The sequence below is a fragment of the Vanessa atalanta genome, chromosome 3 (assembly GCF_905147765.1).
Source record: "Vanessa atalanta chromosome 3, ilVanAtal1.2, whole genome shotgun sequence".
Lineage (NCBI taxonomy): Eukaryota > Metazoa > Arthropoda > Insecta > Lepidoptera > Nymphalidae > Vanessa > Vanessa atalanta.
In genome coordinates, this window is record NC_061873.1 from 3,897,299 (window position 1) to 3,919,542 (window position 22,244).

General features: G+C 34.9%; 1 protein-coding gene across 8 annotated transcripts in view; it reads right to left on the reverse strand.

Moving 5' to 3' along the window:
• Window positions 1-22,244, reverse strand: part of LOC125077451 (piezo-type mechanosensitive ion channel component) — a 43,308-nt gene that overhangs the window by 11,261 nt on the left and 9,803 nt on the right. For 2 of the 8 annotated variants that reach the window (XM_047689430.1, XM_047689433.1), the window contains exons 3-34: window positions 16,398-16,493; window positions 15,936-16,147; window positions 15,715-15,841; window positions 14,884-15,130; window positions 14,586-14,751; window positions 14,228-14,362; window positions 12,979-13,087; window positions 12,625-12,706; window positions 11,651-11,882; window positions 10,682-10,880; window positions 9,812-10,011; window positions 9,463-9,611; window positions 9,227-9,370; window positions 9,079-9,151; window positions 8,816-8,934; window positions 8,479-8,674; window positions 7,881-8,060; window positions 7,173-7,342; window positions 6,957-7,089; window positions 6,642-6,869; window positions 6,318-6,556; window positions 5,836-6,021; window positions 5,468-5,657; window positions 5,151-5,302; window positions 4,902-5,065; window positions 3,934-3,975; window positions 3,525-3,569; window positions 2,665-2,780; window positions 2,067-2,186; window positions 1,104-1,221; window positions 834-991; window positions 674-753 (exon numbers count right to left, since the gene is read on the reverse strand). In XM_047689430.1, coding sequence (XP_047545386.1) covers window positions 674-753; window positions 834-991; window positions 1,104-1,221; window positions 2,067-2,186; window positions 2,665-2,780; window positions 3,525-3,569; window positions 3,934-3,975; window positions 4,902-5,065; window positions 5,151-5,302; window positions 5,468-5,657; window positions 5,836-6,021; window positions 6,318-6,556; window positions 6,642-6,869; window positions 6,957-7,089; window positions 7,173-7,342; window positions 7,881-8,060; window positions 8,479-8,674; window positions 8,816-8,934; window positions 9,079-9,151; window positions 9,227-9,370; window positions 9,463-9,611; window positions 9,812-10,011; window positions 10,682-10,880; window positions 11,651-11,882; window positions 12,625-12,706; window positions 12,979-13,087; window positions 14,228-14,362; window positions 14,586-14,751; window positions 14,884-15,130; window positions 15,715-15,841; window positions 15,936-16,147; window positions 16,398-16,493 — 4,807 coding nt within the window. Of the gene's footprint in view, window positions 1-673; window positions 754-833; window positions 992-1,103; window positions 1,222-2,066; window positions 2,187-2,664; window positions 2,781-3,524; window positions 3,570-3,933; window positions 3,976-4,901; window positions 5,066-5,150; window positions 5,303-5,467; window positions 5,658-5,835; window positions 6,022-6,317; window positions 6,557-6,641; window positions 6,870-6,956; window positions 7,090-7,172; window positions 7,343-7,880; window positions 8,061-8,478; window positions 8,675-8,815; window positions 8,935-9,078; window positions 9,152-9,226; window positions 9,371-9,462; window positions 9,612-9,811; window positions 10,012-10,681; window positions 10,881-11,650; window positions 11,883-12,624; window positions 12,707-12,978; window positions 13,088-13,798; window positions 13,859-14,227; window positions 14,363-14,585; window positions 14,752-14,883; window positions 15,131-15,714; window positions 15,842-15,935; window positions 16,148-16,397; window positions 16,494-22,244 lie in introns of all 8 variants that reach the window. The other 6 variants (XM_047689436.1, XM_047689434.1, XM_047689435.1 and 3 more) reach the window with 6 other exon arrangements.

Below are 22,244 nucleotides of genomic sequence, written 5' to 3' on the forward strand. Positions count from 1 at the left end.
CATTATATCAATTTTGAACCCCCATTCCGAATCGAGTCGTAAAAATATCTAATATTTGTGGTTAATTTATAGATAACAGTTTATTTTTCTTTTTGTAACTATTTTTTTATTGTGGCGTCGCTAGTGGGAGCTTCTAGTGGTTAGTGCATATGTAAACTACTATAACTTTAGCTAAATTTAGTTTGTTTAGCACAATCCGCTACCAAACTTATAGTTTAACTTTTAGTAACATTTCAGAACTAATTGCTAAGATTTTCTACTTAAGGCTAATTTCTAAAGAAAATATTTATGATATTTGTGCGTGACAGTGCAGATATAGATTAGTACCTACCCTACATCCTCTGGAGGCTGAAGGAGATTGTTGTTTGATCTTTCCATTTCCCTATTAGTAAAGGCAGCATGCAAAAAAGGTCACTAGTCACTACCAGCTACCTAAATACAAGATGGATTTGCAACTACCCTTTAAATACTTAAAAATCTACATTAAATACCTGTACTCTAGAAAATAATACTACCATAACGTTTTATGTTTAGTAAATGATTTTACGCAATATTAATACAGCCGATACATAATATATAGCTGACCAAACGAGTACTTAAAAGCATTCTAACTTCCACCCTTACAGTAGTTTTCACTTATTTAAATAAACATTAATAAAAGTATGAAACTCACTGATGCAACAGCGTTTCGGGTAGCGGCTCCCAAATCATCTGTGAACCTTCTCGTCGACCGATACCGAAGCCTTCCTTCTCCTGAGAATAGTAAATATATTATTAAACCTTTTATTTAAAAGACCATTATGTTGTATTGATTAATTTAATATATATCATACCTTGAGCCTCTTTTTTTCAACAGATAACGTACGCGAAACGTATCTGTAATCTCGCGAATACTTCATTAGGTGACGCGTCAAGGATACAAGTATACTAGATATAAAGGCTGTAGTGGTGTCTAAGAATCCCTTTAATTTATCAATGAACGACTCCGATTCTGTAAAGAATATACTATATTGTTAACGAATAGAGAACTAATGAAGAGAAGTATATCAGTAATACATTAAATTATCTGTTAGTAAAAATATATTAAAAAAACCACGAAATACCTGGTTGCGGTGCAAAATCCTCTAATTCTGATGAAGGTCCGGGCCGATCATGCTCTGATACCTTTACATCCACGTCTGCTTCCCGTACAGCCTCTGACCGAGGTGTAGTTGTCCGACCCTAAGAAGATAATAACAAACGAGTACAAATATTAGTATTCTATAACGAACAGAATGTTTCGATATAATAATATAAAGACAACTGAAACAAGAAACAATATTAAATTAAAAAAAAATGTGTAAAACAATGTTATATAATATGCTCTTCATAATAATTGCTTATAAAAAAAAAAAACAGTGCATAAAGCCAAAAACACAAAATACAAAAGCTCCAAAACATGCACAACAATGCTTTTACCCACCAATCAGCGCTTTGACGCTGAAATTAAATATCTTTATGCCTAATAATTTATAAATTTACCATTAGATACTACTCAAAATATTACAACAATAAAAAAGTGCATAAAAATATATTTATGCTAAGAAAACAGTAACTACGCTTAATACTCTAATAATTAATATCAATAGTGGAAGAACAGCTAATTGATGAAATTTTGAAATTTAATTGATAAAATTAAAAGGAATATCGAGAATTGTTTAAAAGTTACGCCAGCTTCGGTTTGATGAAAACCAGAACTGCACTGTTATTAATATTATATTTTGAAAAATCTATTTAAACTAACTTGAATTTAAAAAAAAAATTAAACGATTCGAGAACGTCTCACCACTAAACTCAAACTATTATTGTATTTTGCAAACATTCTGGTTTTTACCTTTGCATACTTTGTCCGTTCCGTTATTACTTTTAATACCGTTAAACCATAATTTGTTCGACATTAAATTATTTATCTCAATTATTATTCATATTTTCAATATTTTATCTCTACGCAATGTGGTGCGTTAAAAAGAACACCACACCCACAGTGGTAGTGGCACTCGGCCGTCGCTGTCCGTGCGTATAGTCACCTGGCGCGGATAGGAGAAGGGAAAGGTGAGCGAGGAGGCGCGCGTGCGCACGGCGGGCGCAGACGCGCGGCGCAGCGACACGGCGCGGCGCACGTCCGTCTTGATGGCCGTCGACACCAGCTGCCACACACACCCTCTCCGTACACGTGCACCGCGATTCTCGATATCTCTCGTCTTATTGTGTCACTTTTAGATCTTTATTGTGTATGTTTAAAAAAGCATCTTCCTTTAAAGCGACAAGTTCTATCGAGAAACGAAGTGTGCGTGTTCACCTTGTGCAAAGCTTGTTAGTCACCATAAGCTGCCCGGCGTACGATTTGAAACATATGTTCATGTAATTTTCAATAATAATTTGTTAATCGAGACAGCTATAACTATGGATACTAATCGTTCTCATTGCGTGCATGACAAAACCTCACGATACACTTTCCTTCGTGCAAAAGAAAACTAAAAAATTACTCTATCCCATACCTTATTACGAGTACATTACAATCACTTTATTACATCACAATAAAAATCCCGTGCAACCTTTATCTATATCCCACAACAATTCTTATAAAAATGCACCAACAGCCAATTTGAATTCGTATTAACTTACCTTCCCGAAACCCATAGTTTTCGGTGCTTCTTCGTCTGAACTGGACTCATCGTCTTTCAAATGAACATCAGTATCGTCAAATTCATCAAACATGTAGTAGTCTCCGGAACGCACCGCTGTATAGAGATGAGATATTTAATATGAATGTGTACATTAAAAAAATTAAATACTAATTAGCATGCACTGTACAACATTTATAAGAAAATAAATTACTGTATTTGATAGAATTAATTGAGAATTAATTTTGAATGTAAAAAAATTACCGACTTAAAGAAAAGTTTTTATTAATCTCAGCAGCTTTACTTACTCTTCTTTTAACTATATTTACGATTACCGAAAATAAAGAAATGGCGCACTATAGATCTATTAATAAATCATTTTGAAGTCGATAATTTTACAAATACCTTTGTCCAATATTTACATATTGCATGCAAAACATCTAAATTGGTGAATTTGAAGTACAAAGTCAAAGATTTAAAACTCAAAACTTATAAAAAGTACATATATCAATGAATAGATATAAATGTAACATAAAAATATTTTTATAGTGAGTTAATAAAACAAAAATAACAAACAAATGCATGCAACCCATGCAGCCCATGCAAACATTTAAGTGATGATAATCATGACATATGCAAATCAGAGCCAGCAAACAAATTCGTGCAAAAGCGTACTTCACGTCCTTTTGCAAATATAGCGGTGTACTTTTTACATATTTTACAAAACCGAAAATATTTTCATGACAAAAGAACCTAAGAGACAGTCACCGTCCTAATACAGCCTAAATACCATTATCGAAAAGCAACAGCTGTTAGTATTAGAATGACAAAGGTTAGTCGGGACTCTTCACGCAACATTACCCTTCTGATGGCTGGCGGGCGGCTTAAACGGAGTTCTCACGCGTGCTACAAAGAAAGGCATAACTCAACACCATTCTCACACCACAATTAAGCAACTGAAGTTCGGCAGTCAGATTTCACGAAGACAAAAATATGTTTCCATATTGTTAGGCATTTATTCACTCGCTCGGAGACAAAAGTTAAACACTAAAGCGCGTTTACAAATATTAGTTTATCTTGTTTTGTCGTTCATGTCAGGGACGTGTAAATCATGGATTTGGTTATGGCACAAACCGGGGTAATGAATGTTTGTTTCAAAGCGGAGGTACGTAATGTACGGATACAAACAAAATTGGTACTTTATATGATTTTAATAAATTAATAATCGCCAACCGTCACCCTCCTTATTCCTCTTATCTATGAACTATACCTTTATGCCTATGTGTGACTGGCGCGGAAACGGTACCACTTCCTACGTACAAATAAAAACATTTTTTTAAACACACATAATATCACATACATTGATTTATTAAAAATGCTATACATTATATACAGCTGTGAATAGACATAAAAAACTAATGTTTCTTAATAATAACACCGTTCGACAGCTCGTTTTTCGTATACTAAATTATCAATCGAATGGATAATATTATATCGTAACGCTTCGTGTTATTATCTCGAAATCTAGAGTACAAAAAAATCATCGAGTGCACGTAATCCATTGCGTAGTTACACGTGTGATGCGAGTTGGGCTCGGCGCGGCTCGAGTACGAAACGATGGAGGTCCGCTGCAGCAGGCTCGGGCTGGCCACCGTGTGGCGGCGCCGGATGGGGGGCGGAGAGAACACCGGGTACGACTCCTCGGGAGTCTGCGCGCGCGGCAGCAGCTCCGACGACGGCGGGGACTCGAACGATATGCGCCGGGGCTCCAGGTACGCGTCTAGCGACACCGTCATCAGAGCGGACGATGGGGAGGGTGGTTGCGGGAGCGCGGGGAGGGAGGGTCGTGCGGGGGAAGAGGGCACGGATGCCTCGCTCAGAGGAGTGTGGAAGCCACGCGGAGAGGGAGGGGGCGAGGGGGAGGCGGGCGTGTGGTAGCCGCGTCGGGACTCCTCGGAGTCGCCTCGCACGAGCGGCACTTGTCCCGACTCGCCGGGTTGCGTTGCATCTTCCTCTTCGTCCTCCTCTTCTATTATTGTGATAGCACGGAAAGCAACTGATGCTTAGAGACTGATTTATGTTTTATACTAAATATTTGACTATTAGAACACCCTTTCTTGTGATATAATAACGTTTCTAAGTACGTACCGTAGCCTTAATTGATCAATAATATATTTTAATTTATGTTACCATCGTAGTATCCCTACAGATTGTATAATATAAATATTACGAATATACCTGCATCGTGGTGTACGGGTTCCTTTGACATAACTCCCTGTATTTTCTTCTGATTCGCTTTGATTCTTTCCATTTTAACTTTAATCTTTTCCAATATCTTTACTTCTTGTTCCTCTTGTATGTTCATTTGTTTTTGACGAAGTTCCTCAATTAAATCCGCACCTCTAAAAATTGGTATATTTTTAGAAATAGTCGTATAAAATATTAATAACGAGTTTGATTGCTTATTAAGAGGTTATATTTGACTACCTAGATGCGAGAACAGTGGTAGCTTTGCTTTCATCGATAACTCTGTAGAAATAGTAACTGTGGAAAAGTCTTCTTTGCAATATCAGGAAAGCGAAACAAACTCCATCCCACGCCAAACCAATGTCTTCTTGAGGAACTGAACACATTGAATCCTACGAAAAAAAAAACTTCATAATTAATTCTATGCTGGCTTAAGAAAAATATGTATATTTAATATAGAAATAGAGAAACAGAAAATAATGAAACATTTGCTGCCCTGGGAAAACTACTACTAGTTTTCCCCTTAATTATTAATAAAATATTTTTTATTGTCCTACCTTGTCATACTGCATCTTAAGAAACCTGGCGATGTTCCCGCCGGCGAACTTGTCGACGCAGCCGATGCCCAGCAGCTGCACGAGCCAGCACGCGTGTTCCTGCAGCACTGAGCTGAACATGCAACCCGGGATTTGTAGCAGCGCCTTCACTACCACAACGGATACATTGTAGCGGAGGAGCCAGGACCACCTGGAATTTTCGAGCATAAGTACTCAATTTTCATTTTTCTTTCGCTTTCTGTTAACTTTAAAAAAGTTATACTGTTGTCTTAGATTTTCGCGATTATTACACATTGAAATAAAACTAGTTTTATTTCAAAGTTATACTGTGCCTTTAAATGTCAAACCCAACAAACTGCAAAACTTACCATTGCAAAATTGCTTCCTTTGGACGTAAATAGAAGTCTGTTCCTTGCCACAGGAATATGAAAGAACCGATGAGATAGCCCATCGAAAACAGATTGACACGATTAGTGCCCGTCATGAACATAATGGCGAGGGTCACCCACAACATGCCCAGAAATACCATTCTTTTTAAGACATCTAACCATGATCTGTGAAGCAAAAAGGTTTTTATAAGGTTTTTATACGGAAATAATAATTATACATATGTTCATACAAATAATAAATTTTTATTTAAATATAAAAAAAAAAAGTTTTACTACAGGAAACATGGACGATTTTTTGATATTAAGTATATTAATTAATTCCAAGAAGTATTTTCTTCGATTCGTAAACCATAATCAAAGATGGCGACTTATATGATATTTTAACAAACAAAACATGAAAAAGGTAAAAGTAAAAAGACATTGACTGACTTATAAGATCCGCACAATAAGGTCGCTCTTACCCGACATATCCTAAAAAGTCCGGTACTGGATTAACAAAGTTGGGGGTTTCCCAGTCTTTGCCGATGTCCTCGCTGTTGGAACCGCCTGCGTAAGAGTCACCGTGGACTTTTTCCACTCTGAACACCCTCAACTGGCGCGCCGCGAACAAAAGCAGGAAATAATCGAAGATGAGCTTCACCGCATGCGGGGGCTCGTCGTCGTACGGTAAAAAGAGCCAAGTACGGATATGTTTCATTTGCTACAAAAATATCATTAATGTCATTAAAGTATTGATTGTGATCCGAAAGTGCACAGGGCAACCTCAGAGCAGTCGAGCGCCGCACCTGGTCGTTGCCGCCCCAAGGGTAGCGCAGACACAGCTGCGGCACGAAGCCCACGGCCAGCATGTACTGCAGCGGCACGAGCGCCGTGACGCAGGCGGTGAAGGCGGGCCACAGCTGCGCCAGGCGCGCGCGCCGCGCCGCCGCCAGCGCCAGCAGCCAGCCCGCGTACAGCACGGCGCACACGTCCATGCGCGAGCCGATCACGCCCATCAGGCACATCAGCGAGATCTGCACGGATACCACGGACATCACGTGACCACGAGCACGGCTATTCTCGATTTAACGAAACTTCAGTTATAGATTTGAAAATAATACCTCGACTCCGAACTTGTAGAAGCCGTAGTTCACTAAATATTTAAAGCAATGTATCAGGTTATTATCAGCGTCTACGCGGGTGACATCTGGAAACATTATCTTCTCCTTGTTGGCCGGTAGGAGACCCATGCTCCTAAAAATATAAGTTTTTGTTTAAGCTAATCTAGTCATAGCGTTTGAGATATAATCTATTTTATTATGACATTATCTATCTACCTGAGTGTTTGTTGCCTGTATGTGACTAGCGAGTAGAAGGTGAAAACAGCGATTAGGCCTATATAGCCCTTTAAGAGTACCACTAGAGGTCGCTTCGACGTCGCCTTACTGAACCCAACCCATTCGGCGTTGTTATACACTGTCGTATTCAATGTATTGTTCTCTCCCATCTAAAACATTTATTGCACATATATGATGATAATATGTAAATATATAAATCTATATTCATATACTTTTTTTATAAACAATCTCTTCTCGAATTTGACAGTGTTTTAAAGTAAAAATTAAGAAAAAGCCCATAAGTGCCTAGGTCCTTCCTTCTTCTTAGCGGATCTAGGAAATCTCCTTCGTCACGATTTTTATCTTCACTGTTGAGCACGAGATGCGTGTATTTATATATATATAAATAAGACATACAAATTTGCCGCAATTATTCATTTTTCTAATATTACATATACATGAACAATATGAGCAATCTTTTAAGACCTGTAAAATCGTTTTAGAAATCGCGTGTATAATCATGAAAACAATACTTTCTATCATCATTAATTGACTTTTTTTTCTCCGTTAATTATTATACCAAACCTGTGCCCATGATTTATTTTAACATGAAGTTGGTACAGCTTGTTATTAATTAAATCTGCAGCTGGAACCTTACATTTAATTATATATTTTAGTAACTTATTAGGTTTATCAATGTTTACTTACCTTTGTACAGTTCACATCAAAGAATGAATGTTTTATATACTCTATTTGGTAGACCATCTTCGCCATAAAGTATACACTTATTAGAGTAGATATTAACAATACGCATATTCTTTGCTTACGAGAGCTTAGCAACAGCGCCGGTGCGATAATTATCATTATTGGAACGTGCATGGCGCAGACCTGCAAACAATGTGAAGATAAATTAATTTTTATACTTCAAGCTAAGAGAAGGTTACTTTAATCTTATTATTATAAAAAACATAATTTTATTCTCATTAACATTGTCTACCTGAGTGTTTGTTGCCAAACAATGATGCTATAATTGACTGAAGTCAGACTTTAATTATCACGCCATTAACAAAACTCGTAGGTAAAGCTGTTCGTATAGCTTAAATAATTTTTTTTACTAAATTATTATAAATTACGCCAATTGATAATTATGTTATGGTTACTATCGAGTAACCATAGTATAATATCCAATTGGCCACTGTTCGACGAATGAGATCGAATGTTATTAAATAAAAATGAGTTTAACCACACCTCATATTAATCGTTTACAAAGATTCGACAAACATAAAATTAAAGAAAAAAATCTAACATTAAAGACACAGAGCAGCATGAGCGAGAGAAAGACGATCTTGATAAGATGTATGTCGAGTAAGATGAAGGCCTTGTCGGTCCAGTCGGCCAGCCGGCGCCGCAGCGCGACGCAGCGCCGCCACGCGAACGCGCGCGCCGCGCGCCACGCCGACACGCGCTCCCGCGCCGCGTACGAGCGGCTGCGCGACGACTTCCTGCGTCAGATACTACGACTTAGACTTGACAGAGCCTACGCTCCATTGATAGATTTGAACATTTTTTTTTTAAATGGAAGCACGGGCACTCCTCTGCAATGCCAATCGATATGTATACTTTACGTAAACAAATATCCTTACCTGTACATAGAACGACGAGCAGCAGTATTGAAGGAAGACGTTCCTATAGACTGCTCCGCTTCAGTGTCACTGTCGGAGTGCTCGTTTGCGGGTCTATCTTCTAGTGGCAGCGGTGGTAGCTGGAAAATGGTATAATAATTTTGAAATTTCAGTCTACATCATGCCTTATTGGTTTATTTATTAAATAATAAAATACGTATTGCTATTTTTTTTCAACTTATTGTAAGTAAATATTAAAATCGTGTTCAGATAAATGCACTTACATCATCTTTCATAGTGGAAGTACCGCCTTGACTAGGCCTACTTGAGTCTACTTCTCTAGCTATACTATTTGTCCTGAAACAACAAACAAGTTATAAATAATTCAGAAAAAATTTAATCCGTCCATGTTCTCCTTCTATTTTGACTAACCTCGTTTTTGGGTCAGATAATGCCATAAAGTCCTTATGGAAATAGTGCACCTGCATTATTGTAATGATGAGAAACAAGGTAGGCGTTAATAGTTTTACGAATAAGTCTGCCCGATGATATGGCTCTAAGCCCAAATCATGTTGCCTAAAAAAAAAAATTATAAAAAAAATATCCCATATCAATCAATTGTATATACTCGTCACATTATTAATCGCAAACTTAAGAAAAATACTTACAATCTCTCGTTAATCATCAAATAAGTTTCTATTGTCTTCGAGAAATTATCAAATTGGTATATATAAATTAGAATGAGATTGATCATTGAATATATAATAACTGTTATCCAGAAAACGTACATCAGACGACGCCACCAGTACCAACTTATCTGCAAAAATGTTAATTAAATGAAATTAATAATTACTTGGATATATATTAAGGAAAGTAAAGAAAGAAGTAAGTTTTTACAATATATTCGTAGATATCATATGTTAATCCGTTTAAACTTTCATTAATTTTCGTTCTTTAACAAATCATTCAAAAGGAATGCGCTTTAACTATCGTTTACGTCTTCAAAATAAAAAATACCTGGAACATGAGTATGAAGAACAGGAATAGGAACATGTATATGATCCTGAAGATAGTCATTCGCTCGCCCGTGATGCCGATCACGAAGAGCATGATCACAACTACGTATATCCAGTATCGAGCGCAGGCAGCCCGCAGCCACTCGCCTAGCGCTACCAGCAAGCGTGACCGTTTCTCCTCTTCACGAGAAGCGTCCACACCTGCAGACGCGAGTCAATTACACAATATCTAATGCATAACTCGTACTGGGAAAAGCGCCAAGAAAAATTGTATATTTGGTGTTATGCTTCAATAAATAAAGGACCAGCAAGGTGTAGAGAAAGCAACGAATTTAAATATTAGTATATGCAAAAGTTTTAGGGTTAACTTATTCTCAAAAGCTGCTAAGGTATAAATTGTCCATTAATTTGTTAATAAGTATTCAATTAATAAAATATGATCGAAAAAATATTGCTGAAACGTGATGGAAATTTAAAAATGATTGCCTTTGTTATTGTGGTACGTCGTTTTTAAGTGAATAATTATGAAAATGAAAAATACTAATGTAGATTATTTAACTATTTTTTTGCTAAGTGATAATTTAAAAGAATAAAAAAGTAATAGATTTCATAGATTACCAATCATCAAACCTTTAAGATAAGATCGCAATAAAAACATTATTATTTTATTATTATTTATATTAAATTTTAGTTACGAATTATATTATATGATATATTTGTTAAAATTAAAGGATACAACTCTCTATGTGATTTTTTAACTCACTAACTTCTATCACCTCTCCATGTTTATAAAAAGAGACGTAGTAGTGTAGATCTCATGGAAGGAAATAGTTCCAGTAAGAGTGGCCGTATAAGTGGAGAAAATATTTACCAGTGGCGGCGGCGGAAACGGTGAGGTGCAGCGGCGCCGCCATGTCGGTGACGACGGCGGAGTGTCGACGGCGCCGCAGCTCCTGCACGCGCTGGCGCAGCGTCACCCAGAACATGCACGTGAACAGCGACTTGATTAGAAGCGGCACGCACGGCTCGCCCTCCTCCCGGCCCAGGCCTATCTGGTGCAGATTCACCTCCTGGCACGGACCAATTGAAAATTGTATGCGAAACGAATTTAGACGAGATGATGATAAACATATCATATTTCCGGAAATATCACATATTACGCCAAAAAAGATCATGGATCAGGAGAATTCAGAGGAATGAGTGGTGTTACGCGAATGGATAGGGTAAGGAATGAGAACATAAGAGGAAGTTTGAAAGTGGCACCGGTAACCGGAAGCTATGTGGAAAGCGGCTGTCAAGTTATGGTATATTTTATGCGAAGGAATGAGGACCATGTTGTGAGGAAGGTCTTGAGCGTGGATGTGGATGGATGTAGAAGTAGAAAGAATGTTACTTGTAAGATGACGTTAGACAGAAAAGTATGGAAAAAGACATGCTGCGCCGACCCCAAATAAAATTGGGTTAAGGGCAGGAGGATGATGCCAATAAAGATCAATTTTAAAATGCCTCTATTATCTAATTACTCTACAATACACAAAGTGTCAAAGCATTTACAGATAAAATTAAATATATACTTTATGGGCCGGTTCATATCTGGCGAGTCGCAACGCAAGGTAATTTACATAGCTTATAATTAATTAAATATACAAAGTAAATTGATATAAAATCTGAAATAAGTTAAGCGAGTGTTTTTCGAGTATATCAAAACTCGAGTACTGAGAATGGGGCTTGAATGTGCTCGCTAAAACCGTCTTGTTCGCATGTTCTGCGCTCCGCTTTACCAAATATGCACCATCACGGAAAGATGCTAAAAGTAAAAAAAAAATGGTAGGATACTTTCTGTTATATTAGACGGTAGCTCGCTCTCCGTAAGATTCATGCCATAGATGTACTGCGCGATAAGCAGTAACATTGCGTAGCAAACCAGCACGGGACTAGTCTTCAACATAAAGGATCGCTGATCCTGGCATAACCACACGATATTTGCCCACATGAGGAACACAAATGTCAACCACGAGTGGAACATTATACTCCATGCCATCATTGTTATCGTTGTCGCTATGTAAGAAGATCTGAAAAAAAAATTTGAACAGTATAGTTACTATTCGCGGTTAGGTGTTGGGCAAGCCTGTTTGAGTATCAATCACTCATAGCGCAGTCGTGTTAGCCGCCACTTTGCATTAATTACCATCCCGATAATTTTTGCATCAGTCTTTAGTAACTTCGACCCCGACTATAGCTACCGCTTTGGTTTTAAGAGAGTAAACGTTTTTCGCTTTCGTTATTAACGTAAGATGGAGATTGTAACATTATGCTAAGGCATCATCCTATTCATCTTTTTTAGGGTTCCGTAGCTAAATGGCAAGATTTGTCATCTGTGTCTGTCTGTCCATATGCCACAGCCACTTTTTCCGAAACTATAAACGTGTGGTTCTCTATAGATAGGTCTTAAAAAATAATATTGAGGTAGTATTATGTTTTTCTAAAATGAATAGTTTGCGCGAGAGGCACTTCCAAAGTGGTAAAATGTGCCCCCCGCCCCCGTGCAACTTTTAAAATAAGAAAATGATAAAACTAAAAAAAATATATGTAAATTACCATGCAAACTTCCACCCAAAATTGGTTTGAACGAGATCTAGTAAGTAGTTTTTTTTAATACGTCAAAAATCGTAAACCGCAATATACCTTTCATTCAAAAGTTACAACGAACTATCATGGGCGAGTCCGACTCGCACTTGGCCGCTTTTATTTTATAATTTAGCTGAATTTTTATTTTATTTTAATAGCAATGTGTGCTACTGTGTACTAGTATACCTGATTAGTACTTGGAAGAAGTCAACGACTGCAGCCACAATATCATCCATTAATGTTGGCTCCTCTATCTCCATTACTGATTCTGGAAAGAATGAATTAAATGTGCCAATTTACTGTAAATATAACACACACTTAAGATGAGGGTTGACGGTTACGTGAGTTGTAATTTTTTTACAATTTTCGTTGTGAACCAATATCTCAAACTTCGCATGAGTTGACAGAAATCTGTAACTGTACGTGGTTTGCCCATCTTACAGTCAATAAAAGTGCACCAGTGTGGTAGATAACTATATATTAACAGAAAACAAATAATTTTGCCTTTACAGCGGGTCATTGTTCGTGCTGTTACTTTACCTTCATCAGGTACAACGACGGAGCCGGTGGAGTCTTGGTGCAGTTGACGCGTAACAGAGCTGGCTCGGCCGCCCGACCAGCGCTTACTAGGGCTCATGTTACGAAGGAGCTACGGTAATTAAAAACAATTACATGTCATTATTTACAAAATATATTAAAAATAAATACCTCGAATATCTTCGTTTATATATACATATATATGTTAATGAGGTGTATTTTATAGACATTAATATGATTTTATCTTATTTATGGAAGTATTTTATTAAAAAATATTTTTACTTTATACTTTATACATGTATTAGTTATACTTTTGATTTATATTACTAATATGAGACTTAAATGTAGATATTCAAATCAACATTAAAAAGTCTCTTTCGATATGATTCGATATTCGTAACTTGGTTATCATCTTATACTAATAAGTTATTGTGCTGACGAGAACTATTTATCATATACATATAATATCGTGTTTAAGTATTGAATGGTAACGAAGTTCTGTTTTTAATTTAAATGTCGAAACACACTATTTATTATTGTATTTAAAAATAACCATAACCAATAAAGATAAATATTAAATAACCATTCAATACTTTGTATGATAATGCAATACACTAATGGAAATAACATAAAAAGCTTAATAGTGATGCACATGAACATTGAATTGGTATTGAGGGACAATGCTAGAGGATGCATGTTTCAAAGCGTTCCAAGTTATACGACACACCTATCTGCATGACAACATTCATTACTGATAAAATAATCAAAAACCGGTACAAGCAAAACAGACAAATTGGCGAGAAATATAAAAATGAATACCTACAGGATAATCCTCATCGGTGTTCCCACGGAGTGCATTGGAATTTATGTATGAATATGCAACCTACAAAAGAACGAAAGCAGGTTGCAAAAATAAAATTATTAATACACAAAATACCGAACAACAAATTTCAAAGATATATTCAAAATTAGCACAAGCGTTCATGCATAATCCTTGTCATCATTAATAGTGAAGAATACATTTTTACACGATACTCGAGAAAATTCTATCTTCATGAAATTTTCCTGTTCAAACCAACAATATTTATGTACACTACGAAGATCATCCACTAATTGCTATCTACATATCTACATTAATAATATCTACTTAATAAAATATATTTGCAAAGTATGTACAATTTAAAAAATAAGTACGGTTAAGGTGTAACTAAGAGTACAGTGTGGTCAGTGCATATTCGTGGGGCCGGCTTACGCGAACTTTCTTCGTGGCGTTCCTCCACTTGTCGCGCGGCGCGTGTCTGCTGCCGCGGTGGAAGGACACGCCGCGCACCAAAGAACCGTTCAGTTTACCCGCTTCGAGGCCAGTTAAAGCACTCTTTTTCTTCGCCTATCCGCCCCGTTAGCAAAAGTCATAAAATCGCAGTGTAAATTCGAACTACTGAATAGCGCTATGTCGGCATACGTCTACGGCGTTAGTCAGAAAATACAGCCAAGTCCGACGGTATGAGTTATAACAAAGCATGTTATTATTAGTTGGAGTTAATGATAATATTAATCAAAGTTTTCTCATTCGTAAAGTGCAGATATTATATCGTTACAAGCGTACGCACCTTTGGTTTGAAGAGTTCTCGTGTTTCAATGGCGAGGAAAAAGTATGAAAAGAGTATCACTAAGGGACTAGCCAAAGTAGCCCACATGTGGTCGTCGGTCACTTCATACGTAAAATTCGATGAATCTGTTTCGTTAAGAATAACTAGTTTTGTGAGGCCAAAATATCTGAAATATTAAAATAAATGCTTTTAAAGTATAATATAATGTTGAAACTATGAAGCCATACCCATTTATCCTTCTTTTAATGTGTAATGCTTACACAATTTATATGCTAATAATAATCGTAAGACAGCTTACCTAGCCATATCCGTCTCTGGTGGAAAAATGTCTATGATCCAAGTGCACTGGTAAACAAGAAGTACTGCTATATGGACGCCCATGATGGCCATGACACAGCGGCTCACCACGGCGAACCCACGTTCTAGGGGCTTTCCTACAGCCCAAGCCGTTGCCGCACCCATAAACACCAGGAAATATATCCCTGATGTTACACTAGGACGCATTATTCCGGATGCCATTAAAAGTAATAGTGCGAGATATTTGCCTGTAAATAACAATAACAATTTTAAATCAATAAACCTGAAATCTTACCGAATGAACTTTGGCTACGGACACTAATCTCAAAAAGTAATCTGCGCAAGAGATAATAGAATGCACAAGTGTGTACGTAAAACACAGGGATTCTTTCTATTCCCTAACACTTGATGGCATTCCATCGAATGATAAATGTAATCTGATACGAGCGGAGAGGAACCAGAAGTCAAGAGACCTACGGCTTTATGTGGTTTCCTTAATGCTACTGAGAAACGGAAAAACTACGTATAGCCTATTCCAACAACAAGAGGATAACATTTGACATTGAATTGACACGATATAATTGGTCGAGAACTTGAATAATTTGTAATATTAATTAAGGATTTTCGAAAAAATTTACATTTTGAACGTTTTAGCTGGGCTATTAGCAGATCACATGGAATACATAAAACTAAGGTTTGTTTATATTCATTCCTTCTTCGATACTAGTATCAGCTAAAACCGAACTTTGATCATAGTCGGGCATAGTGCAGATGGTATGTAGTCACTAGACTAATAAAATATATTTAACAAATAATGACGTATGATAAGTACCTGCACTTGTGAGCAAAGGAAACCGCTGATGCTTGGAATCTTTTCTAATAACTTCATCATTAGAAGATCCAACAAGAAGGGTACGCACCATCAAGTTCACTGCTAATGATGTGCCCATTACAACCAGCTAAAAGATAGGAACAAAATAAAACGTTTCATGATTTGTTTTTTTAACTCAAAGTAGAATAAATTTGACGGCTCCGAATTGTTTAATATTTTACCTCCGGTGCAAGATAATGCACTGCCATAAGTGGATCTATTCCCGCATATGATACAAGACCGAGGTTGAATCCGATCGTTTGAATGATCGGATAATCGTCGAAAAGAGAACCATAAGGCGCAAAACCTGCCAGGACACTGTGCCATATTGCATGAACTAGCAAAAGCAACGCGGAGACAACAAGATTGAGTTGAAGATATTTGCCTCGGCAGCCTGAAAAAAAAGGGTTTATTCAAATTTCTACAGTAAATAAATAGCACATAGGTACTTGTAAAACCGGTAAATTTTTTCCTCACAAAACGTTAATAAATATCTAGTTACTAAAGCGAGATATTTTTGTCTTCAATAGATATCCAGGAAGAAGTATAGTTTTATTTTTATTTCTAGTTCTGTTGAGTTTCATGGAGTCATTAGAGGAAATTAAAAGAATCTATTCGATGAAAGGTTAAATTTATTTACTTACCTCGGAATGTTTTGGAATCTGGTACTTGTGGAAACGGCGCTATCAAGTACAGCAGCAAATATATAAGAGAAAGGCCGAATGGCCGCAGTGCTATACCTGAAAAAAAAATACTCTCTCATAACAGAATCGATTAAAGAATTTCGTGATAATCTTATCTATGCACTTTGTTGACATATTTTGATATCACGTGTTGGTAAGCTAATCGGAGTTGATATTTAGGGAAATGATAAAACAAGCTGTTATTTTTTTTATTACATTTGTGGATGTAACATAGATTGTTATTTAAAAAAAAATACATTTTTTCCATAGTATACATGACGGTGACATTACAAAACATCAAATAATAATGGTTGATGTACGCAATTACATCTTTACGCAATAAATATTGTTTGTTTATGCTTGTTATGTCTTTAGACGAACATTGTTAACATTGAACATGTTTATAGCATGGTTGTAAATAATGATTTTATCTTACAAATCAACCATCCGTTGTTAAAGTTATTAGACAGACCTTTATCATTTTCTTTTTAAAAATGTGTATTTCTTTAAATATATGATATAAACATAAAATACGTGATAAAAATAATAAATAGAGATAAACAAAACATTCAAAAATATACGCTTCATAACTTTAACTGTTAGTTATTGTTGTATATAAAAAAATCATACAATTTTACCCCCCCATATAAAACTAGGCGTGTATTCGGTGACGTTGATGTATAAATGCCAAAGTAACATTTACTTGGTATTGTTATGTTGAACATATTTCGTTCCACTTTCATAACGTACCACGATTTCATTACAATTTACGTTGAAATTTGTTGACTTTATTTTTAGAAACACTTTGATCTCTTTGATGTATTCACTGCAATTAATACTTTATGACAAGATTGGCTCATTAAAGAGTTTATTCATGAGAACATGTTTCACTTGATTCAGACAATGGCGTATTAAACGTATGATGATAATTTTATAACGAAATTGCATTTACCCAAATAATAATGTATTAAAAGAGCTAAATAATGTTGATCAAAATATACTACACTATTTTGTATAGAGCGGCTTAACAGTCATTGCAACAACTGACAAGAATATCCTATGATATAAAAGGTATTTGTCATTTAAAGATAATTATGTCATATAAAAAAATTCATCGCATTTCCTTAACTGTCTAGACAAGATGTAAACTCTAGTATTAATTGTTAAATAAATTATCAATTTTAGTTAAAAATAAGTGAAGCAAATTCAAAATGAGTCATATATTCAAACATACATTTATAAAGAGATAGAGACTTTATTATTGTACTCCGTGTGAAATAATTTGCCTCACTGATTGTCTGCAATAAGGACGTAGGTTTATTTAAAAGGTACTTTAGGCAATTTAGCAAACTAAAAGCTATTGTTTTACTTTGAAACCTTGAAATCAAGTTGTTTTTATGTTATATCTGTTTTGATCGTATGTATTAGTTCAAAAAGTTCAAATTGTTACATATTCAACTGATGTAATTTTATAAGAAATGAACACATTAAATGCAATATAAGCTCAACTCCTTATTGTTTTATTTTTATTTATTGTACTAAATACTAGGATAATAAAATTGTTACTGTTACAATATGGTTAGAAATAAAAAATTACTACAAGGAATAGTGGTAAATGTTTAAATAGTCTTAATATCTCATTATTTATACTGTTTGGTTACTGCCTTCTTATCTTTTTAAACTGTACAAAATAAACTTCACAACTCCATATTACTAGCAATATTTGCAAATTAGATTTAATTATAGGTAGAATGAAGATCAATAAAATAAAATCTAAGACTAAATTTAAGCATTATGACATATTCATTTTAAAATAATACATACAACGACGTCCTCGATTATGGCCTGCAAACAGTTTTAAACGGTTTAGGCTATATGACTGGAAAATTATATTTTTCTAATTAACAAAACAGTTTGTTAAATGTTAGTGAGCAAATGGAGAATTGATACGCATTGATATAGCACTCAAACATATTTGTTATATTAAGGATATATCCCTTAGATTATTTCGTCATTTTTAATAAATGACAATATTTAATAGAAACACTTTAATTAAGGAAATGTCAAAACTAAAAAAATAAATAGTATATGTTCAATATTTTACAACTCCGGTTACGATATGTGAACTTTACATATTATATCAGGACTATTGATTTTTGCAAATAGTTCAAAAATGTTCAACAAGGGAATATTTTATTTTAATTCCTAAGTAGGAACATTGGCAACTATCATATACTTAAATCAGTATTTTAAAAAAGCTTTACCCTTAACCCAGGATCAATATATAATTTATTCTTTCAAAATATCGATATCTAGCACATAACCGATTTAATGAAAAATTGTTTCTTTATCGTGGGTGACGTAAAGCTGAAAGCCAAGTTTAATCATATAAGTGTAATGAAAAAAAAAAGGAAAATAATGCTTTAAAACTTTTCTAGTCGGTACCGATAGCATCGTGAGGAATGAAATTCCCAACAGATACATCGAAATCAGATGCCTCGCCTTGAAAACAAATACATTTCAAACAATTGTTTTGTAAAGTTTAAAATATATTGTAAATACAATATACAATTTCCGCAATCGGATTGTTAGATTACAAATTAACAAAGTAAGTAAAATTGCTCAAAAATATGATGAAGTCAATTTAATTCTTAGAAATATCAAGCCACCCGATGAAAGGAACGCATTACTCTGAAATCATTTGACTAACAGATTTAAGCGGCTATATCGGTCCTTTTGTTGAGAACCATAAGCTAAGAATGAGCTTTACGTTATTAAACTTCCCAGGACGGTTGCAGACTTGTCCCAAATTATAAACAAGAATGCTTACTTGGCAAGGAAGTACTGTATCAGCAAGTACACCCTAAATGTAAAATTAGAGATATTTACAAAGAAGTTCTCTCACATTTAGGAATTATAATTCCTAAACTCAAAAAGATATAAAATTTAACAACTTTCAGTTCAGGAACTTACGTTTACAAAATCATAATCAAAGTATTCTTCATTCAAGTATTCTCATAAAGCCACTTTTGATTTCGTCGTAGTGTTGAATTAAATGTTATGCTACCGCATGAAATAAAAGTCGATAATAAGAAAGCTATAAATTTCGCCAAGCGAAGTCGACGAGTAACAGCAATATAAACATATGATGACTTTTATTACAAGTTACAAATCATTCCGTACTCAATTTACGTTTAAATTTTCATTAAAACGTAAAATTCATTAAAGAATGTGTAATGTTAATATATTATAAGAATGAGATTAATATACAATGGATATGAAATGCCTTAAAAAAAGCGGCCGTAATCAAAAATATGATTAATTACGCCAAACTTTTACAGATCTTACTGATTACAGATATTATTAACTATCATACTTATCTTAAAAATAATAAAGATCTGTAATGGAGACCAGTCGCTTCTGTTATATCAATTATTGTTGTCATTGTTACTTATAAATTAAAATGACAAGCCTTAAGTTGTGTACTTTTCACTGTTTTTAAACATAAACAACCATAAGTTAATTACGAGGAACCAAGGCATTACCCCATACTATTCACTTTATTTAATTACCTAAATAAGAACCTAAATAATTATATGAAAACACGACATACTAAATACAAGAGTTATACAATGATAAGTACATAATTTTATTTAAAAGTTGTTTTCCATAAGCCCTGATTATATTTAATTCATACATGCATTATGTTATATTATTTTATTATATAAGATAATACATGTATGAATAATAATAATAATTATAGCATCAGTGATATGAGACATACATATGTGTATTATTATCACACGAAGTATCGTGTGTAGTGTGTAGTCATAATACACTATATATACGTATTTATTTCGACCCTACTCATAGCCGTACATTTAGCCTGGCTACTATCATATTACATAGATCTAATTTAGGCATTATGATAAGACATAGGCCATAGACAATTACTACTTTTATTAACCAGTTAGACCTATTTACAACGGTATAGTTCAGTATATTGCTTATAGGCGAATAAATAACTATATACTTGTGTATATTACACAAGGGCCATAACATCTTACTTCCTAAAGTTGGAGGCGCATTGGCCATGTTGGAGATGCAGCGTTGGCTATGGTGACCACTCATTATTACCAGGAAAAAATTTGGTGTTGTTTAATTAATAACATGTAGGAACGATGCGGCAAATATTTTATTAAAAAATCGAATGTTTTGTTTATTATTTTGTTCTGCAAAACAAGAACGTAATTGCTTGTTATATTTCAGACAGCAGCACCTGATATTTTTCTGTTTATACAAAATACAAACTCGAAATGTAAGTAGGTCGAACATGTTAACATCAACACAAAAACAGAAATAGATAGAACACAAAACAACAGAGAAGTGGTTTTACGTGCTATCTATGAAGTCAATAAAACAGTGTTATGGCAGTTTTAATATTACCCGCCTTCATTCTGGTTTTTGTAACGTATAATAAATCTCACTCTTATGATCATTATACTCGTAGAACTGTTTTGATAATGTAATGGATTGCACTTGAAGTTTATTGAGTGGTGCATCAAATATACAAAGCTAGTCGACTATTCACCTTAACGTGTTACGATGGTATATAAGTCTTATACCATTGTGCCGTATTAGTCACGTTATTTTTGCTGACCTTTTACAATTCGTTCGTGAAAATGTTTGCCATAGATACCAAATGTTTTATTTTTATATAAACTTTGAAATGGAAACGTATAAAACGTATAAATGGTAGATCATAGTCAGGCATTATCGCCTATTTAGTATTTTATTTTCAATTTAACCACATCATAATTGAATATTCGTTCCGGATTTTTTTTTCATAAAACTAACTCTCCAGATGTGTAGTTTAACCCTTATTTTTTCTTTATAATTGTTAAATAATAAAATATATTAATATATAAGAGCCGGAATGGCCCAGTGGTAAGAACCCGTACATCTTAACCGATGATTTCGGGTTCAAACCTAGGCAAACACCATTGAATTTTCATGTGCTTAATTTGTGTTTATAATTCATCTCGTGCTCGGCGGTGAAGGAAAACATCGTGAGAAAATGTGTCGTGCATGTGTCTAATTTCAACGAAATTCTGCCACATGTGTATTCCACCAAACCGCATTGGAGCAGCGTGGTGGAATGTGCTCCAAACCTTCTCCTCAAAGGTAGCGGAGGCCTTAGCCCAGCAGTTGGAAATTTACAGGCTGCTAATGTAATGTAAAAATATATTCCTTTTTCGAACCATTTAAGTAGATTTAAATAAATTGTTACTATCATATGTTTAATATTAATATACATGATTTAATTACTTTTTTTACAGGTTTTCGTGTTTGAGAAACTAATACTGCATACAATAATTTATTTAGTAAATGTGATACTTACATTAAAATGTATCGAGAGTCGGTAATACAAGAGAAAAAAATATTAGCATTTGCGAACAAAAATTAATTCCCATTATGTTTTTTATGTGGTGTATTGATTCGGAACATTTTCATTTTAAATCTCGCCAAACCCACGCCGTAATGGTGTCAATCGAGCCGCGATAAGTCGTAAAAAGAGCAATGACCCGGTTTCACGGCGTGATCTTACTCGTATATGTTTTGTGTACAATTGTTCTAAACATGTGACATTTCTATGTATAGAAATTCGCCACCCTAGCACTAATTTCTTATATTCACCATATATTATTATCATATACATTTGATTTGATCCGATTTGAAGGGCGAATGCACCAATGTAAACACAAGGGACATAACATCCTAGGTCTTAGCATTTAAAGTTGCCGGTGC